This window comes from Myxocyprinus asiaticus, chromosome 24 (assembly GCF_019703515.2).
Source record: "Myxocyprinus asiaticus isolate MX2 ecotype Aquarium Trade chromosome 24, UBuf_Myxa_2, whole genome shotgun sequence".
NCBI lineage: Eukaryota > Metazoa > Chordata > Actinopteri > Cypriniformes > Catostomidae > Myxocyprinus > Myxocyprinus asiaticus.
In genome coordinates this window covers 46,197,375-46,217,481 of record NC_059367.1, presented here as the reverse complement: position 1 = coordinate 46,217,481, position 20,107 = coordinate 46,197,375, and the positions used below count along the sequence as shown (strand labels likewise).

Below are 20,107 nucleotides of genomic sequence, written 5' to 3'. Positions count from 1 at the left end.
TGTTTCATTAATGATTCTGGGTGCTTTGAACATGAAGGTGGTAACTTAAGCTTTAAATGCTCCGTTGGAAGGAATATTCCATATTAAGGTCTGGGTGTATAATGTATTTAAATCAACTAACTTGTCTTTTTCCGTCTAAATTTAGCTTTATTAATCAGAATGTACGTGCCTTTCATGACAAACAGTTTTTTGTTCTAATTTTGTGAAAATTTTTCCGAAATGTATTCATCACTGATTAATAGTTATAATTAATAGAAATTGTTAGTTAGCCTGGCCAGTTCTCTGCTTATGATGAGAACGTTCCTATTATTTATAGTCAGCCCATTTATAATTAACTTAAGCAAATATTATTAATAAGATGTACAACTTGTTAGTTTATTGTTACTAAATTCTCAAGGAAAATATAAAAATGGTCCATTCAGACTTTTACATTTTCTAAAATTTCTCTTTACAGTATTTTTTTTCTCAGTCAAAAGTACTCCTATGATCCATACATAAGTATCTGAATGCTAAAATAAAAATTATATATAATCAGAATGTAAAAACATTGGAACACAAAAACTGGACTCAGCTTCAAACAAATGTTCATCTGATCTTGTAATATTATATCCAAGTGCCCTCGACTTGATGAATTCTATGAAATATATTAGCCTAACAGATAATAGAAAAGATCTCTCAGACTGCACTGCTTTGCCCCCAATGTCCTCATCTCTGAAGATTTTTTTTCTTTTACGAAGTACTATTGCTGCCAACAGGGAAAGTTATAATAACTACTCCTAAATAAAAAAAAAAAATAATAACAAAAAATAATTTCAAAGCCATACTGACACCATGCAAGTTATTATTTTCCAGACCTGTGCTGGGAAGGAAATGTAGAGACCAGACCTCTTGAAACTTTAATTGAATACCCCTGCTGTAAACACATCCTCTACATATTCCTGTGCTACTGTTTAATTCTGTTGTTGAAGTGTTGAAGTGCATGTGCTCTCTGTGTGTTATGTGAGGAGTGTGTACAGGCACTGCAAAATAAAAATGTAATACACACAGACTATATTGAAGGATGTATGATCTTGTAGTTTGATCTGTTCTTCTGTTCTGTGTTTACATGTGCATGCATGTGTAATTGTTTGTGTGAGCATTGCACGTACTTGACACATCCCTCACAGTCAATATTCCCCACCGTTTCTTTAATGGTGCGTTCTGACACGAATGCTGGGTACTCTGTATCGCAAGGAACCAACATAGTCCTGCCTCCTCTATGAGCTAGAGAGAGAGAGAAAAATAAAATATAATTCCATTATGAAAAACAAACAAAACGTGAGAGGCATACAATTCCATAAAACACTGAACAAATTGCTTTATTATAGCTCCACTGATGTAAAAAAAAAAAAAAAAAAAAAAAAAGATTCATCATTAATTTTTATTTATTTATTTATTTTTTTACTTTTGCTAGAGTTTTAAAAACTGAAACCACCCCCTGTCCTTCTTTACCCTCAACTGTCCCACAAAAAATTTAAAAGTTGAGTTTTTATTTTATTTTGAAAAGAAAATAAATTTGGGAGTGTAATTGATTTTAAAAAGGCAGGCAGCAAAATATATTTATAAATAGGCCAACATATAATAAATATATTAGAATCATTATAAATAATAATACTTTTAAATAATTAACATTTTAAATATATTTTTTCAGGTATTTCCCATTAGACACAACTTGTGAAAGAAGGAAAAACAAAGCCTGGGGAAATGGAAAAATTATACAGAAAAACATTTTATGACATTTTGAAAAAAATAAAAAATAAAATATAATAATGGCAAGATGGCACGAAAACAACCTACTATCATCTTGTTTTCTCCCATTACGATAACAATAAAACGACTGGTTTTTCTACTGTTTTACACTTACATTTCTATGCTCCTGTCACAAACTCCCTTGTGTTTGTCCCATCTCCTTCCCATTATATTTTGTCTATTAGACTACACTTCCCATGATGCACCTGTTGATTACACTCATCTGTTCCCCATCTTTGTTCCCAGGTGTTCTGTGTTTTGTCATCACCCATGTTTGTATATACAGCCCTCATGTTTCCCTTAGTCTTTGTTGGTTCTTGTTAGTTTGCCTGTTTGTTTAACATGTTAGTATGTCTGGCTTGGACTGAATGCTTCGGTGAAGGAGATGGTCCCTTTGGACTGTGACAGCCTGCCCCTTGTTGACTTCATTACTAACATCGTAATGGCTGGTTTTCAGCTGTTAAATTAACTGCCACAAGCATCCAGTCGAACGGCGATGCACCTTTCTGACCTCTGCCGGCATCACCTTGGTCAAAGGATGGACTACGCTCTCTTAAAATGGAATACATAGACAATTTAATTGCCAACTAAAGCCTTCATCAGCAAAATAACAAAGGGCAATGCATCTGGGTGCACTTACGCAGTTAATTCAGGATGGAATTCAAAGACTTTTAGTCATTAATCACAATTACAGTTCATACAAAATCATTTAGTTTAAACACTGGCCACCAATATTTTCTCACTTTACTAATTTAACTCATGACTTGTACTACACATAAATAACTAATTTTGGCATTATATTCATGCTATTTAGCCAGAGGCGACCTGGCTAATTTTTCTCCAGTAACCAACATCTTACAGAGTTTTGTGTTCCTTGCCACAGTCGCCTTTGGCTTGCTCACTGAGGGTCTAAATACTAATATTATTTAAAATAAGTTTTAAGGCGTAATCTACAATCATGTTTTATCAAACAGCACAATTATGACTCTAACACATTACAGACGTTACAGCATAATTTTCTGTAAAGCTGCTTTGAAACGATGTGAGTTGTGAAAAGCACTATACAAATAAAAAATACTTTACTGTTTGTCTCACGCATCTACAAGTGTCTGACTCACTTGTGTATGACTGGCAACTTTCTAAAAACTTTAAACAGTTGTGGGTTGAGCTTTGATGATTATTGAATTCTGTCATACAAAGAGTGCAAATGACATGTTAAAAATCTCGTCCTGCATGCACGTGTGTAAGTGAGCAAGCGAGCAAGAGAAAGAGAGACTGAGAGAGAGGGAGGGAGCAGCACTGCTACTCCGTTCTGTCGATGATGGCTTCCCATGGCCAGTTCCATGAGGAGGAAGAGGAGGAGATCTTTTCTGATCTCCACTCTCACCTCTCCCCTGATGGCTCCCAGGACATTGCGCATGGGTCCGCAGAGGGGTTAGAGTCAGATCAGGATGTGGTGAAGCAAGCTCTCCGTGCTGCATTGGCACGCTTAAATCTCAACACAGCCCCTACAGTGGCAACCCCCACTAGTGCTTTTTTCAGAAGAGCTTCGCAACCCTCTGCTCTTAGTGTTCCTCCATCCAAGGACTATATTGAGGAGCTGCAGAAGTGCTGGGAAAATCCTAAGTCCCTTACATTCCACACTAGTGCAAGCAGGGCTTTGGTTACAATGCAGGAGGCAGATGCTTATGGCTTGGGTCAGATGCCTAAAGTGGCTTATTGCCTCTTTTGTTGTCTCTCCAGAGAAGGCCTTGAAGCCTAATGCTCACTGCTGTAGGGCTTTACTGGTTGTTTTGATCAGTGTTACTATCAGAAATAATTGGTGATTATTTCTTTAGTTATGAGTTAATATTTCAATTAATTAATTGAATCTAACTCATTAAAACCTCATATGGGGCTCCAGTAAATGTAGTGCGCTATGTTTAGGAGCGGGTTGGGTTATTAGCAATAATTAATAATTATCAAAGATAATTAATAATTATTAAAATCAACAGAACATTGATGAGAATCAATGTTAGCTTTTTTAATCCTTTAAATCAACAATTATCAAAGATAATCACTAATCATTTACATCGATGAAACATTAATTAAAATTAACACTAGCTTATTGATCCTTCAAATTCAACAATCATCAAAGATAATTATCAATTATCAAAAATCAATAGAATATTAATAAGAATTAATATTGCCGGGGCACCACCCTGGAATCAAGGACTAATAACCAGATAGTATAACAGTCTCAATATTAGATTGTTTTCTTAGGAAAATCGACATCCGAAGAATATCGATTTTCGGAAAAAAAAAAAACAATGAATGAAGGCTTGAATCCGAGCACTGACATCCCATCAGCATGACACAGGTGTATGCGAAACAAACCAAAACACTTCTCTTTGTAATATAACAAAGTTTATTTATGCAGTAATATCAATTAATAATTAATACAATGCAGTCAATAAACTTCCGACTTACAACTACAAACTAAACAGTGATATGATTAGATATGGAAACCAAAATAATCCTATAACACATAAGGTGTGTGTGTGTGTGTGTGTAAGGAGGGACGCGCACAAAATGGCGGACGTGACTCTCGTGGAGAGTGTGTCATGCGAGACTTCCGACCAGAGAATATGGGCGGAGAGAAACCAGTCAAATGGTGTCTACCAGTTTACCGCATGTATCTGCTTGTATGATAGCTTAGGGACAAAGCTGAACTTTATCACGAAGCTATCTACTAGCCAAAAATGTGTGCGAGAATGTTTTTGAAGGGTCGCGTGCGTGTGTGTGTGTGTGTGTGGTTAGTACGAGAGAGAGAGAGAATTAAGTGACGGCCCCAAAGCCCCAAAGGTTTCGTGATCGTGGGAGAGAAAGCAGCTGTTAGTTTATCACTCAGAGACGCAGTGGATGGCTCGTAAACCGTCCCGTGGTCTTTGATTCTTTAATGGATAAACTCGGTGTGCCGGTCTCACCCGTGATGGTGGAAATGCACAACAGTCCAATGTGGTTGGACTACAACACAGCAAATCTCATTCGTGATAATTAATACCTTGAGTATTAATCGCAATGAGCGGACATGGCGGTCCGTAAACTGTACAAGCAATAATCTTGATACACAAGAATAACACACTATAATATTCTATCTCTGCCCAGACGTAAACCTCTTAATTGAATCGTGTGAGGATACAGGTAGAATGTGTGTTCATCTGTCCTTTAACTCCTCCTTGAGGCTCGGGTGATGACGGGAGGCTGTTTCCTCATTCTGTTAGCAGGCGGTACGGCTGCTGATTGTCGGCGGGCTGCCAGAGAAATCAGCAACATCGACTTGATTGAAGATGCAAAAGAAATCTTTTATCTCTTCACTTCTGCAGACAAACGGATGAAGATGTGGACTGCTCAGCGGTCTCCTTTGGATCCGTTAGAGTGTTCGGTGGAACACAGAGTAATCTCAATTCGTCCAGCGAGATGGAGATTGTATGGCCACAGTTTCAAGTCAGATGTTACTTCCTTGTGCCACGAGGCTACACCTGAGAGCAGCGATGAGCGATGAAAGTTGCTGAAGGCAAATCCCGGAAGCATTCCAGAGGTATTTCTACTCCTGATGATGTCATGGTTGAGGTGCGTTCTGTTGTGTGCCTCATCCAATAGGAGTTGAGAGTTAGATCATTTAGTGAGCAAGGCTTCATGGGATTTGTAGTCTGTTTTGGACTCCCTTTGTTTGATTTTGGCGCGGTTTTTATCAGTAAGATTTATGACTTGTTATGTGGGCCTGAGTTAGGTTTTACGACTGTGTTAGGCCTGCCTTTGTCTTCCATCTGAATACATGAGGCCCAAAACTGCCCATGGCCTCAATGCTGAATTACGGATGATCTCCTCATTCAGGCCTATAACACAGTAGCATGCATGGGTCACATTGGAAATTCACTCTCCCATCTCATGCTAGTGCTGCCTTAGTCCCTTCAGTCCTTGGGGGGGGGGGTGATCCTTCAGCCAAAAGCCTATATGATGCTTAACTGCAAGCAATTGCATTTACAGTGCATTCAGAAAGTATTCTGAACCCTTAATTTTTTCACATTTTATTACGTTGCAGCCTTATACTAATATGCTTTAAATAATTTTTATTTTTTTCACATCAATCTACAATCCATGCCCCATATTGACAAAGCAAAAACAGATTTTTGATAACTTTGCAAATGTGTAAAAAATAAACCCCTCAAATATCACATTGACATAAGTATTCAGACCCTTTGCTATGACACTTGAAATTTAGCTCAGGTGCATCCCATTTCTCTAGATCAGAGGTTTTCAATTGGTGAGGCGCGCCTCCCCTGGGGGGCGCCAGAGAGCCCCAGGGGAGGTGCAGCGCGGGGAAAAAAACCCATAACGGTTCACCTCTGTACACATCTGTCCTGCTAGCTTGTGTGTTAAAGTGCGTGTTATGCATATGCGTGTTGCAAAATGGATCGCTTTGTAGTGTCTACAATACAAAAGTCTACAGGAGAGGAGGCAGATTCCCTTCACCTCCACTTATGTCAGTGCGGGTTTTCCACTTTGACCCTGCTTAAAAGCAAATACTGATCAAGGCTGCAGGTGGAGGACGATTTACGTTTATTCCTTTCTACCATGCAGCCCCGCATCGATCACCTGTGCACATCAAAAAGTCGGAATCATTGTTCCCACTGATGTAGGGGCGGTGAAAATGAGAAGCAAAATAGGCAATCAGATTTTTTTTTTTTTTTTGCCTATATGGAAGTGATTTTTACACATTTGATACTGTGACAAAACAGCACTGTCCATCTTGCTGATGTTTGATGTCTGATGTTGATGTTGATGTTTTCAAAGTTGAATTGGCTTAATTAGCCTAAAATCTCCAAAATAGCTCTTATTCAATTGAGATAACGTTAGTAGCCTGTGGCTGTTAATGAACATGTTTCCAGTTTATTTATTTGACCGTCGAGGGTTATCTGTTCAGTGATCAGAAAATAGAGCTGTCCATCGTGCTGATTTCGTTCTGTGTCTGATTTTGTTGGCTCTTTGTTTATAGGGCTGTTGAGAATACTTTGTTTAGTTTTTTGACTGTGGAGGATTCTGTTTAGAAGGCTAATTTTTTACAGTTTCCCAGTTGCTTGAATGTGGTAAAAATGTGTTGTAAAGTATGTGTTCACAATATGTTTTAAAAAGAAAGACAAACGTGTTTGAAATGTTTTAAAAAAAATATAACCTATTTCAAAATGAAACTGAATTTAAAATGTAATGTTGATAGCTTAATAAAAAAGTTTATCTTAATAAAAAAAATTATGTATATTGATTAACATAGCCTAAAAGCAATACTAATAATAGCATTACTACTACTACTTATAGCAGTAGCCTAGTAGTACCAATAATAATAGCCTAAGTAGTGGTTGTGGAGGTGTTGGGGTGGCTGTCTTCAGGTTCTCTAGGGGGAGGCTCACTTTCACCCAATTTGAAAACCCCTGCTCTAGATCATCTTTGAGATATTTCTACACTTTGACCTGTGGCTGGAGTCCACTGATTGGACATGATTTGGAAAGGCACACACCTGTCTATATAACATTTACATTTATGCATTTGGCAGACGCTTTTATCCAAAGCGATTTACAGTGCCCTTATTACAGGGACAATCCCCCTGGAGCAACCTGGAGTTAATTGCCTTGCTCAAGGACACAATGGTGGTGGTTGTGGGGATCGAACCAACAACCTTCTGCTCACCAGTTCAGTGGTTTAGTCCACTATGCCACCACCACTCCACTCCATATAAGATCTCACAGCTGAAAATGCATATCAGAGAAAAAACCAAGCCATTAGACAGGACTGTGTCAAGGCACAGATCTGCGGAAGACTGCAAACAATTTTTGGCTGCATTGAAGGTTCCCAAGGGTGGCCTCCATAATTCTTAAATAGAAGAAGTTTGGAACAACCAGGACTCTTCCTAGAGCTGGCCGCCCAGCCAAAGTGAGCAATTGGGGGAGAAGGGCCTTGATAAGAGAGGTGACCAAGAACCCAATGGTCACTCTGGTTGAGCTCCAGAGATCATGTGTAGAGATGGGAGAAACTTGCAGAAGGACAACCATCACTGCAACTCTCCACTGATCAGGGGTTTATGGCAAAGTGACCAGATTGAAGCCTCTCCCCAGTGCAAGACACATAAAAAAGCACCTAAAGGACTCTCAGACTGTGAGAAACAAGAGTCTCTGGTCTGATGAAATGAAGATTGAACTGTTTGGCCTCATTTCCAAGTATCATGTCTGGAGGAAACCAGGCACTGCTCATCACCTGCGCAATATCATCCCAACGGTGAAGCATGGTGGTAGCATCATGTTGTGGGGGTGTTTTCAGTGGCAGGAACTGGGGGACTGGTCAGGGTTGAAGGAAAGCTGAACGCAGCAAATATAAAGATATCCTTAATGGTCCAGAGCGCTCAGGACTTAGACTGGGCCGAAGGTTCACCTTCCAACAGGACAATGACCCTAAGCACACAGCCAAGAAAATGCATGAGTGGCTTAGGGACAACTCTGTGAATGTCCTTGAGTGGCCCAGCCAGAGCCCAGAACCCAATCAAACATCTTTGGAGAGATTTGAAAATGGCTGTCCACCGACGGTCCCCATCCAACCTGACAGAGCTTGAGAGGATCTGCAGAGAAGCACTTTGAAACCTCCCAGTAGTTCCAGGCCAGCACTTTGGTCCAGTGGTGCAACAGACATGGGAACGCAGTGTCCAGGTGAACCAGAGCAGGCAGCAGTTTGCTGATCTTAGGAGAATTCCATCCCACTTTCAATACTGGCAGCCCCCTACGCAGTGAGATCTGGACTGCTCTTAGCCTTTAACACACTCAGGTACTGTTCCCAGGAACCAGCCACAACACGATCTGTTCAGCGCCCCTTAGCACAGGGACAACAATTATTTTAGGTCAGATTTGGCACCCAGTTCCAGACTGTCTGCAGCTCCGTGTTTGGCCTCTGAGGTGAACCTGCCTGAAACTTCTGCAGGATTGCCCTAAAATACTCACTAATAGTAAAAGATTTACCTTAATACTAATTATGTCACTGAAGTGCAGTGCAATCTCCTGGCTAACAATAGTTGTTACTAAGTCCAGAATCACAGTACAAGCCCAGCAAACAAACTAAACCGTAGCTGTTTTCCTCTGACAGACCAAGAGCTTGTCCTGCCAGGTGAACAGCAATTAGTCTGTTATATATCTCAACAAATGCTGAGTCCAGCCCACAAATTAGCAACTCAAAGTCAAAAAGTGTCAAATGTCTGAAACTTCAGCAGGATTTTCCTAAAATACTCACTAATAGTCAAAGATTTTCATTAAGTATAAAGGCAATACTTTTGAAACAGTGTGTATTTATTTATTTCTTTTGCACTAGACATGTTTACTTTCTTAATATTCTTAATAATTCTTGGTTGCTCATGGGTACACTGAGATCTGCCTTTGAGACTAAAATTAAAGGAAAAGAAATTCAATAATGATTTGGATCATTTCATGTTCTCTACTTTTTCAGTTCGCACTCTTAATACCTGTTCTTCTGATTTTTATACTATTTTATTCTTTTTATTTTATTTTTATATAACTTTTTCTCAATGTGTGTATTACTTTTTATTCTTATTTCATGTTCTTAATTGGTTTTAATTTTTATGTATCTTGTATTTTCTTTAAAATGTATATGTAAAGCACTTTGAATTGCCATTGTGTATGAAATGTGCTATATAAATAAACTTGCCTTGCAACTTACTGTGCCTTACATTTTTTCTTTAGAAAAAGTGAGATAAGTTTAAATTATTTTCTGTGGTAATCAACACTATGCCACAAACACAGTCAACAGAGATGAACTTGTATTAAACCTAAAACATTCTTTGTTAGAATAAATATAGATGAATTCATGTTAAGTCTCAAAACAGTCCAGATTCCCTTTCAAGGCAGTCATTTTGATGCTGCGTCAGTAGCTGATGCTATGGAAGCTCTTGTCAGGAGTGATGATCTTTGAAACCCTATAAAATCACACCAATTTCAATTGGAAGGTGGCACTCAGCGTTCTGCCCCATGCATGCGTCATTGTGGGCATATAAACCACAATGCCACAACACCAGAATTTTCCTCTTCAGGGTCGAGGGTACATCTCTCGCGCTCTGGAACTCTTCGTCGTTTGGATCTGACACCTTACAGTGGGTAGATTATCTTTTTTCTCCCTGTGAGCTCTGACAGACAGCGTATCCTTTGAACACTTCTATCTTTGCATTGTTTACATTGAGTTTCATTGTGTGTTTTTCTTGAGCCTTTTGCATATAATAGTGTCTTTACAAAGACACAGTTTTGCATATGTTTTCACAAGCACATGAAAACAAGAGATATATCCCTCTGTCTGATGGGCACGAGCACTGTTTTATAAGCGGCCCTTCATGAGACTGATTGCATTCACTGTGAACGCATGAAACTTGAGACCCTTCAGTCTCGGCTGACGTTCGTTCTGAAAGCCGAAGCCATCCCTCTAGAGTCGTGTGAGATGGGGATATACAGTGCGATGATTTTAGGAGGTCATTCTGTCAATGGCCCAAACCTTGCATGCTCTTCTCCATATCAAGCAACTTTGCCCATTCAGTATGAGCACTGCTTATTGCCTGGGCTGAGCCCTACCTGACACAGCGCTCGCTGAGATTGATTGTGTTCATTGCGAGCGCATGACACTTAAAATGCTTCGCTCTCGACTTGCTTTATTGGAAAGCTGACACTGGTCCCCTTTCCTCCCTATATCTATTGAGGACAGTATATAGAGCATGGAGAGTTTGATGATGATTTGTTGCAGGCTTGAGCCTTGCGTCTCTCTTCTTCTCCATCTCAAGCGGTTTCGCCTGTTCAGTACACCCAGGGCGATTTGCAGCTCACTTCAGCGTGCTGCTATCGTCTATGTTAGGCAGTGATGATGATGTCAGGGATATTTTGTCACTGGGCTTTCATTACTAAGACTCAGGTGAGATGCTTACCATAATATCCTCCTGGTTTATAGCGAGATGCTGGTCACTTCATTGCCCGTCTTGCTGTTGTTAGTGATGTTCCAGAAGACTGCCATGTAGCAACACAACAACATGTACGCCATGGCGAACCAGGAACGAGAACACATTCATTGTGAGCCCAATGGTTATGTTGCTGTTGGCTCCATGTCATGTTTGTCACTTTCCAGTAAAGCTTTCAAACCCTATTGCAGTTGCATGAGGCACAAAATTACACACAAAAATAAGCAAATTTCTAGCTTGAACTGAAAAACGCGGTTATGCTGAGAGACTGCCCCCGAGGGTGGGTGGCGATCGGACCCTGGAGGTCACAGGCGAGGATGTTATGATCTCCAGCTGGTTACTGAACACAGTCATACACAACAATGTGCTTCAGTTCGCAAGGTGCCTGCCTCACTTTAATGGCGTCCTCTCCACCACCATCACGAATGTCTCCTCTCCAAAGATGTGATGCACAGAAAGGCTTATAAAGCCGCTATTTTCTGGAAAATCACCAAGAAGGACAGTGGGTTGCGGCCTATACTGGACTACGAATCTGAAAATATCTGAAAGATGCGTACTTTCATGTATTATTAGTGCCTTGCCACAGGCCATTCTTTGGCATGAAATTCAACTGCCATGTCGGTGCATCTGACTGATGAACGCACTCAATTTATCCTCTGGAAACTCAACGAGTTTCAAGCTGGGGTTAGCGCTAATGCTGCGACAGTTCCAGTGGGTTTTGGGTTTCATGGCTGCTGTGGCTGCTGTAACCCATCTGGGCTTATTACATATGAGACCTCTCCAATGCATCTCCAATGTTGGGTCAACTCGAGAGTCCCTCATAAAATGTGGCGACATGGTTGTTTATGTCTCCTGTTGATGCGCCTTTGTTTAACCGTGCTAGGTATGTGGCCAGATGAAAAGTTGGCGAACAGGCTGGGAAGACACTGGTACCCGATGACCCAGACTCTGCTGGGCTTGGACGCATGGTCAGCGAAATTCAAATATGTGTTTCCTCCCATCCAATTTCTACACCAAGTGTTGTGCAAGATCCAGGAAGACAGGGAAACTGTGCTGCTGGTTGCACTGCAGTGGCCCAACAGGCAATTCCTAGAGCTGGTAGAGCTGTTGGATACTCTGCCATGGGAAATTACTTTGGAGAAGAAGAAGAATGTGAAAGTGAAAGTGGAGATCAATAGTAAAACAATTCCTTTCAGGCCTTGTCACTCCCTTTAGGGCTCTAGTGGTTTCCCTGCAAGCGTTCTCTTCTCTTCCATTTGAGTCAGATGAGGCTGAAAGACTGCACATGCATTTCCCTGTGAGGGCATTACACATTTACATTGACCCAACAAGTCAATTCAGGCTGAATAGCTCTTTGTATGCTTTGGAGTCCATTGAAAGGGTGTGGCGTATTCAGAAAATAATTTCCCACTGGACTGTGTACGCCATTGCACTTGCTTATGAATCGCAAGGCATACAGTGTCCCATGGGTGTTGAGGCTCATTCCATCAAGAGTGTGGCCTCCTCCTGGGCATGAGTGAAGGGTGTGTCCTTAGAAGACATCTGTCTGGCTGCAGGCTGGGCTTCCCCTAACACAATCGCCAGGTTTATAACTTGGATGTGGAATCAAATTCATGAGCTACTGAAGAGGCAGTCCAAATTGCTAGAGAAGAAAAACTGCTTGAGGCTGTCTGGGAAAAAGCCTGTGGGTTCAGAGTACACCTGTCCAAGGCCCTAATGATGGCATAATTACCCAGGGGATATTTCCAAAAGCGATGTCTCCGCAGCGTGCCACAGTTCGAACAAGGTCAGCTCAAATATCTTTTACACCTGTACCCTCACCGAAGGGTCCACGGATATTCCAGTGCAGCCACAAAAATTGGATTATATCTCCTCCACCACCAGTTTTCCCCACCTGTAAATCTCAGGCTTGGGTCACTGATGTGACAAAACAAGTTGCTTCGGTTTTAATGAAACACAAGAACATTAGCACTGTGGTCTTTCATGTCGGTGTAAATGACATTTGTCACCAACAGTCGGAGATTCTCAAGAAAGACTTTACTACTTCAGTGGATACGGCTCGTGGTGTCTCCACTGACGCAAGGATTATCGTCTCTGGTGCTTAGGAGAAGCAGTGAACTTTTTAGCAGACTGTTAGTACTCAGTGACTGTTTCTCCGGGTGGTGGACAGCTAGTAATATTGATTTTGTGTTTAATTTGGACTTTTCTGGGGATCTATTGTGTTGTTACTTATGACAGGCCAGTATTTACTAAATAAAGGTCAGTAAATTTTAATAATCTTATAACGGTTAATACTTCTTTTAATTAATCTTTGCCAGGAGTCACCGCAAAGATGTCTCTTATAAATGTCAGATCCTTGTAAAATAAAATGTTTATTCTAAATACTTTTATTGCATACTTGGATTTAGATTTCTAACAGAAACCTGGTTAAATAAGGAAGAGCATAGCCAACTTCGAGAAGTGTGTCCACCACAATAAAATAATTTTAGTAAGACTAGGCCAAATGGTTGTGGAGGAGGTACTGCACTGGTTTCTAAAGATTGTTTTATCTGCACTGAGCAAAGTGTTTGTGGATTTTTCTTCCTTTGAAATCTCTTAGTGCTGTACAATAAGATGATTAAAGCTGCTAGAACTGTATATTTTTCTGAATTAATACCTACTAAATGCCATAACGCCATGTTTTTATTCAATACAATTAATAATATGATTAACCCTGTGTCTAGTGCACTTGTTGTCTGATAGATTGTAACATGTTTTTATATTTTTTTGTTAATAAAGTCTCTAATATAAGGGCATCAATTATTCCTCCATTACAATGTGTGGAACAATCGGGTTGTAGGGAGATTTCGTTGGATTATTTCTCACCTATTTCAGAGCAGGATCTTTATAAAACTGCACATCAACTGAAACCATCTAGTTGCCATACAGATGTTGTTCCTTTAAGACTTTTCAAGGAAGTTATTGGGACTTTAGGCCCTTCTTTGTTGTCTATAGAAAATAGCTCGCTTGTGTCAGGGTGTGATCCAGAGGAGTTAAAGACTGTGATAATTCAACTGCTTCTGAAGAAACCCTCATTAGATCCTTTGGTTGCAAATAACTATAGGCCAATCTCAAAAATATCTTTCATCTAAAAAATAATAGAGAAAGCAGTAGTTTGGAACTGTTGGAGGTAGTGAAGGATAACAATATTTTTGAGAAATTTCAGTCAGGTTTTAGAAAAATCCACAGGACAGAAAGTGCCCTTCTTATGGTGACAAATGACTTACTGATGGCAGAGGATGCTGGAGAGTGCTCCATTTTAGTGTTGTTTGATTTAACTGCAGCATTTGATACAGTTGATCATTCAGTTTTAATCGAAACATTGAAAAGATGGGTTGGAATATCTGGGGTGGCTTTAGACTGGTTTGTTTCCTACATGACGAATAGGAAATTTGTAGTGTCTGTTGGAGATGAGATGTCCTCCTCTTCAAAAGTTAATTGTGGTGTTCTGCAAGGATCCCTTTTAGGGCCAATATTGTTTTCACTATATATATTACTGCTTGGTTTTGTGACTCGTAAATACAACATTCATTTTCATTGCTATGCAGACAACTTGCAGTTGTGTTTGTCATTGAATTCTGTAACATCCGAGGTTGTTACCCCTCCTACCAACCACTGAATACTAACTCTGTACCGTTTCTTCTTTGGTGACTTCCTGTTTAAACTATATAAATACCATGCTGTTCCATTCAGACTTTGCGAAGTATTGCCAGTTTACCCTGCCTTACCAAGCGTTTTTCCATTGCCTTTGCTGATTGTTTTCACGTTATGACCATTGCCTGCTTTCCTGGATTTACCGCCTTTTGGATACCCCTTTGTTTTGTTTGCCTTGTTGGACTGTCTTTTTGGTTTATTGGATTATACCGCTTGCTTAACGACTACCTCTATTTGTCTGCTGATTTGGATTACTTGCTTGTGTTCATAATAAACTTCCAGCACATGGATCCTAACACTGTCTCCATGGCCAGTTCATTACAAATCCCATGATTTGACTAATTTAAATGTTCTTCAAGTGTGTAGGAGACATAAAAAAATGGATGGCATGTAATTTTCTTCAGGTAAATACTACCTAATAAAAGAGGTTGTTATAATCGGTCATGATTTTAAAAAAAGTCAGATTGAGTCAGCACTTAGAAAGGTGGCCCAAAATAATAAATCAAAATCAAATCACTTTTATTGTCACACAGCCATATACACAAGTGCAATGGTGTGTGAAATTCTTGGGTGCAGTTCCGAGCCACATAGCAGTCGTGACAGTGATGAGACATATACCAATTTACAATAAACATCAGATTAACAACACAATTTAAAGTCTAATATACACATAATTACACACAACACAATATACAATAATAACATACACTGTACAGTATACAATACACACGATATAGATACACATTATTCAATAAAAAAAAAGTATATATAGTATATATAGAATGTACAGTAGGTTGAATTGTACTGTATTGACATTCAGGCTGTCGGTTGATAGTAAGTTGTTAAGAGAGAATATAATATAATAATAATATAATTTATGACAGTCCGGTGTGAGATATAAGAGTAATAAAGTGCAGTGCTGATGTATTTTGATCGTGGGAGATCAAGAGTTCAAAAGTCTGATTGCTTGGGGGAAGAGGCTATCATGAAGTCGGCTGGTGCGGGTCCTGATGCTGCGATATCGCCTGCCTGACGGTAGCAGTGAGAACAGCCAACACCAGTCTCTGATGATCCTCCGAGCTTTTTTCACACACCGCCTGGTAAATATGTCCTGGAGGGAGGGAAGCTCACCTCCGATGATGCATCTGGCAGTTCGCACCACCCTTTGCAGTGCTTTGCGGTTGTGGATGGTGCTATTGCCGAACCAGGCGGAGATGCAGCCAGTCAGAATGCTCTCTACAGTGCGGTGTAGAACCGTGTGAGGATGTGGCAGTTCATTCCAAACTTCCTCAGCCATCTCAGGAAGAAGAGGCGCTGATGAGCCTTCTTCACAACGACTTCAGTGTGGATGGACCATGTGAGTTCCTCAGTGATGTGGACACCCAGGAACTTGAAGCTGCTGACTCTCTCCACTGGTGCTCTATTGATGGTGATGGGACTGTGTTCTCTGTCTTTTCTTCTGAAGTACACCACAAGCTCCTTTGTCTTACTGACGTTGAGGGAGAGGTTGTGCTCCTGACACCAGTGTGTCAGAGTGTGCACCTCCTCTCTGTAGGCTGTTTCATCATTGTCAGTGATCAGACCTACCACCATCATGTCATCAGCAAACTTAATGATGGCGTTGGAGCTATGTGTTGCCACACAGTCATGTGTGTACAGAGAATACAAGAGTGGGCTGAGAACACAGCCCTGTGGGGCTCCAGTGTTGAGGGTCAGTGATGAGGAGATGTTGCTGCCTATTCTAACCACCTGGCGTCTGCTTGACAGGAAGTCCAGGATCCAGCTGCACAGCGAGCTGTTTAAGCCCAGAGCCCGGAGTTTCTCATTAAGCTTGGAGGGCACTATGGTGTTGAATGCTGAGCTGTAGTCTACAAACAGCATTCTCACATAAGTGTTCTTTTTTTCCAGGTGGGAGAGAGCAGTGTGTATTGTAGATGCAATGGCATCATCAGTGGAGCGGTTGTTGCGGTAAGCAAACTGCAATGGGTCAAGAGAGAGAGGCAGCACAGAGTAGATGTAATCTCTGATTAGTCTCTCAAAGCATTTGCTGATGATGGGGGTCAGAGCAACAGGACGCCAGTCATTTAAGCAAGTGATTTTGGATTGCTTTGGAACAGGCACAATGGTGGACGTTTTAAAGCATGTGGGGACTACAGACAGAGAGAAGGAAAGGTTGAAAATGTCCGTAAAAACACCAGCCAGTTGGTTTGCGCACGCTCTGATGACACGGCCCGGAATGCCGTCTGGACCCGCGGCTTTGCGGATATTCACCCGTTGGAAGGATTGGGTTACATCCGCTACAGAGACGGAGAGTGAACTAACCTCTGTAGCTTCGGCCGTGAGAGCTCTCTCCATGAGGGCGATGTTATTTCCCTCAAAATGAGCATAAAAAGTATTTAGCTCATCCGGGAGAGAGGCAGCGGTGTTCATCAAAGTTTTTATTCCCTTTAAAGTCTGTGATGATGTTAATTCCCTGCCACATGCTTCTAGAGTTGGTGGTGTTAAACTGTCCTTCAATCTTGTCTCTGTACTGGCATTTTGCCGTTCTGTTCTGGCATAACTGGCTTGTTTATGCTCCTCTGCATTCCCGGAATTAAAAGCGGACGTCCGCACATTAAGTGCCGCGCGTACATCGCTATTAATCCATGGCTTTTGGTTCGGATAGATCCGTATTGTTCTGATCGGAACAACGTCCTCTACGCACTTTCTGATGAAACACATTACACTATCAGCGTAAACCTCGATGTCGTCATCAGAGGCGGACCGGAACATCTCTCAGTCCGTGTGATCATAACAGTCTTGTAGCGTAGAGTCTGATTGGTCCAACCAGCACTGGATCGTTCTGAGGGTGGGTGCTTCCTGTTTCAGTTTCTGCCTGTAAGCGGGCAGAAGCAGAATGGAAGAGTGGTCCGATTTGCCAAGTGGTGGGTGGGGGAGGGATTTGTAGCCATCCCGGAAGGGAGAGTAGCAATGGTCCAAAACCTGGTCCCCTCGTGTGTTGAAACTGATGTGTTGGTGGTATTTTGGTGCGACTGATTTGAAACTGGCTTTATTAAAGTCCCCGGTCACAATGAACGTGGCCTCAGGGTGCGCGGTTTCCTGCTTGCTTATAATCCCATACAGTTCCTTGAGTGCCCGGTCTGTGTCGACTTGTGGGGGGATGTACACAGCAGTGATAATGATCGCTGTGAATTCCCTCGGTAGCCAGAATGGTCAACACAGAAGCATGAGAAATTCCAGATCAGGAGAGCAGAAAGACTTGATAGAATGTACGTTCCTCTGATCACACCAGGATTTGTTGATCATAAAACATACACCACCACCTCTGCTTTTACCTGTGAGGTCTTTCGCTCTGTCCGCTCGGTACACGGAGAACCCCGTGGGTTCGATGGCTGAGTCTGGAATCTCCGCAGACATCCAAGTTTCCATAAGGCAGATAATGCAGCAGTCCCTCATCTCTCGTTGGAAAGAGGTCCGTGCTTTCAGCTCGCAGAGCTTGTTATCCAGAGACTGAACGTTTGCCAGTAGAATACTGGGTAGCGGGGGTCGATTTGCGCGGCGTCTTACTCTGATGAGAACGCCGACTCTGTTTCCCCTTTTCCTCCTGCGTTTCCGCAGCCGGGCTGCCCAGACAAAGGGCTCCGCTTGCGTGTTCGTAAACAGCGGGTCGTCATTGAGGAATTTGAAGTCCGGGTTACGGTGTGTAATTGCTGAACCAATGTCCAAAAGTGTTTGTCTGTCGTAGACAATAAGGCAGACAACATCCAAGACAAAAAACATAAGAAAATAAGAAGAACAATACAAACAAAACACTACCATGTTGTGTCGGAGCTCGCAACGCAGCGAGCTCTGACACAACTTGAGTCCTAATCAGCAGGTGGTGAAAATTTGGGAGTCTACTTTGATACTAATTTAAATTTTTTAAATCACATTTGAATCACAATTTAAATCACATCTAGAAGTTAGTTCAGTCTTGTTTTTATCAGTTAAGGAATATTTCAAAGGTTAGACATTTCTTGAGTTTCAAGGATAAAGAGAATCTTGTACATTTCGTTTCACCTTGATTATTGTAATGTTTTCAGTTTTAAATCAACACACTTTAGCATGGCTGCAATCAGTGCAAAATGCTGCAGCTAGACTTTTTTTTATACGAACTAGGTCTTTTAATCATATTACTCCAGTTTAAGCTTCTTTGCATTGGCTACCAATTCATTTTAATGTTGATTTTAAGTTTTTATTGATTACATATAAGGCATTACATGGGTTGGCACCAGAATATTTAGCAGAACTTGTAAGATCTTGTGAAACAGTTAGACCTCTTAGATCTTGTCATGAACAGTTGGCTGTTCCAAGATCTAGATGCAAAACTAAAGGTGACAGAGCGTTTGTAGTGAAGGCCCCACGATTATGGCACAGCCTGCCCTGGGATATTAGATCTGCTGAATCTGTGTCTGTTTTTAAGTCTCAATTAAAAACTCATCTGTGTAGATATGCTTTTATTACTATACGATTTGAACGTGTTGTGTTTTATTGTGTGTGTTTTTGATTTTATGTTTTGTGTAGCACTTTGTGCTTAATCGCTAAATTATTATTTTCATTGGACCACTACCCTTTTGGCTACTGCCATTGTTTTACATTCCAGTTTATGACAGTTTTTGTCTCTTCTCTTCCCACTCTGTGTGAAGCAGAGATATTTATGCAATGTTCCACTACCGAGAATGGTTAGGGTCATTGTCATGCTATTACCATAAATGGTTTATTTCTTGTCCCTCTTCCTTCCTATGTTTCAATACAAAAGGAGGTCATTCAGTGTTTTTTTACTACCCTATTGCCACTTGCATGAAAATCAGTAGCATGGTGTTATGGTATACAGCTCCCATAGCATCAGCTACAGATGCAGCATCAAAGTGACTGACTTGAAAGGGATCTTCTTGGTTATGACTGTAATCTTGGATCCCTGAAAGGAGGGAACGAGATGCTGTGAAGCTTTTCCACACTACTGATTTCTCACTGTTAAGCGAAAGAGAGATGTTACATTTTGGTGGAAATGTCTGCTCTGTTCTGAATTCATTCTTAAAAGTATGAACAAAACATCCAAATCTTTGACTTGCAAATGGTTCTATCGTCGTCACTCTTGACACGTTCACACTTTTGTCCCATTATTGATATACAGCAAAGTGTACAACATTAAAATATTATGTCTCCACTCATATTTCGAAGATCAGCCATCTCTTTTGTGAATGCGTTGTGGAAGAGAGTGAATTGTTGGTCTTGACCCCCTCCCGTTCTCCTCAGCATGTTCATTTAATTCAACCAATCACAATGCCAGCAGCGACAATTCTTCCGACATCCCTTCTCCACCCCAACTCCACCTTCTATCTGTTACTAAACTCAAATAAAGTCAAACTGGAGCTCAAGCCCTCCACTATGGACAGTGAGCCAAATCAGTTTACCTTTGCCCTATTCAAGGATTATATTAGCATATGAACTACTGAACTACTGTTATTTTTCAGGTGGCTATCTATGAACATGTCAGCAGTTAAACTAACTTTAACTAACTTGCACAGCAAGATTCTCTTCGAGACTGTTGCTCTTCGC

General features: G+C 41.0%; 1 protein-coding gene across 1 annotated transcript in view; it reads right to left on the bottom strand.

The window, feature by feature from the left end:
• cacna2d3a (calcium channel, voltage-dependent, alpha 2/delta subunit 3a) overlaps positions 1-20,107 on the bottom strand; it is a 438,757-nt gene that overhangs the window by 37,945 nt on the left and 380,705 nt on the right. The window contains exon 34 of the mRNA XM_051653874.1: positions 1,149-1,263. Within this exon, the coding sequence (XP_051509834.1) occupies positions 1,149-1,263 (115 nt within the window). The remainder of the gene's footprint in view (positions 1-1,148; positions 1,264-20,107) is intronic.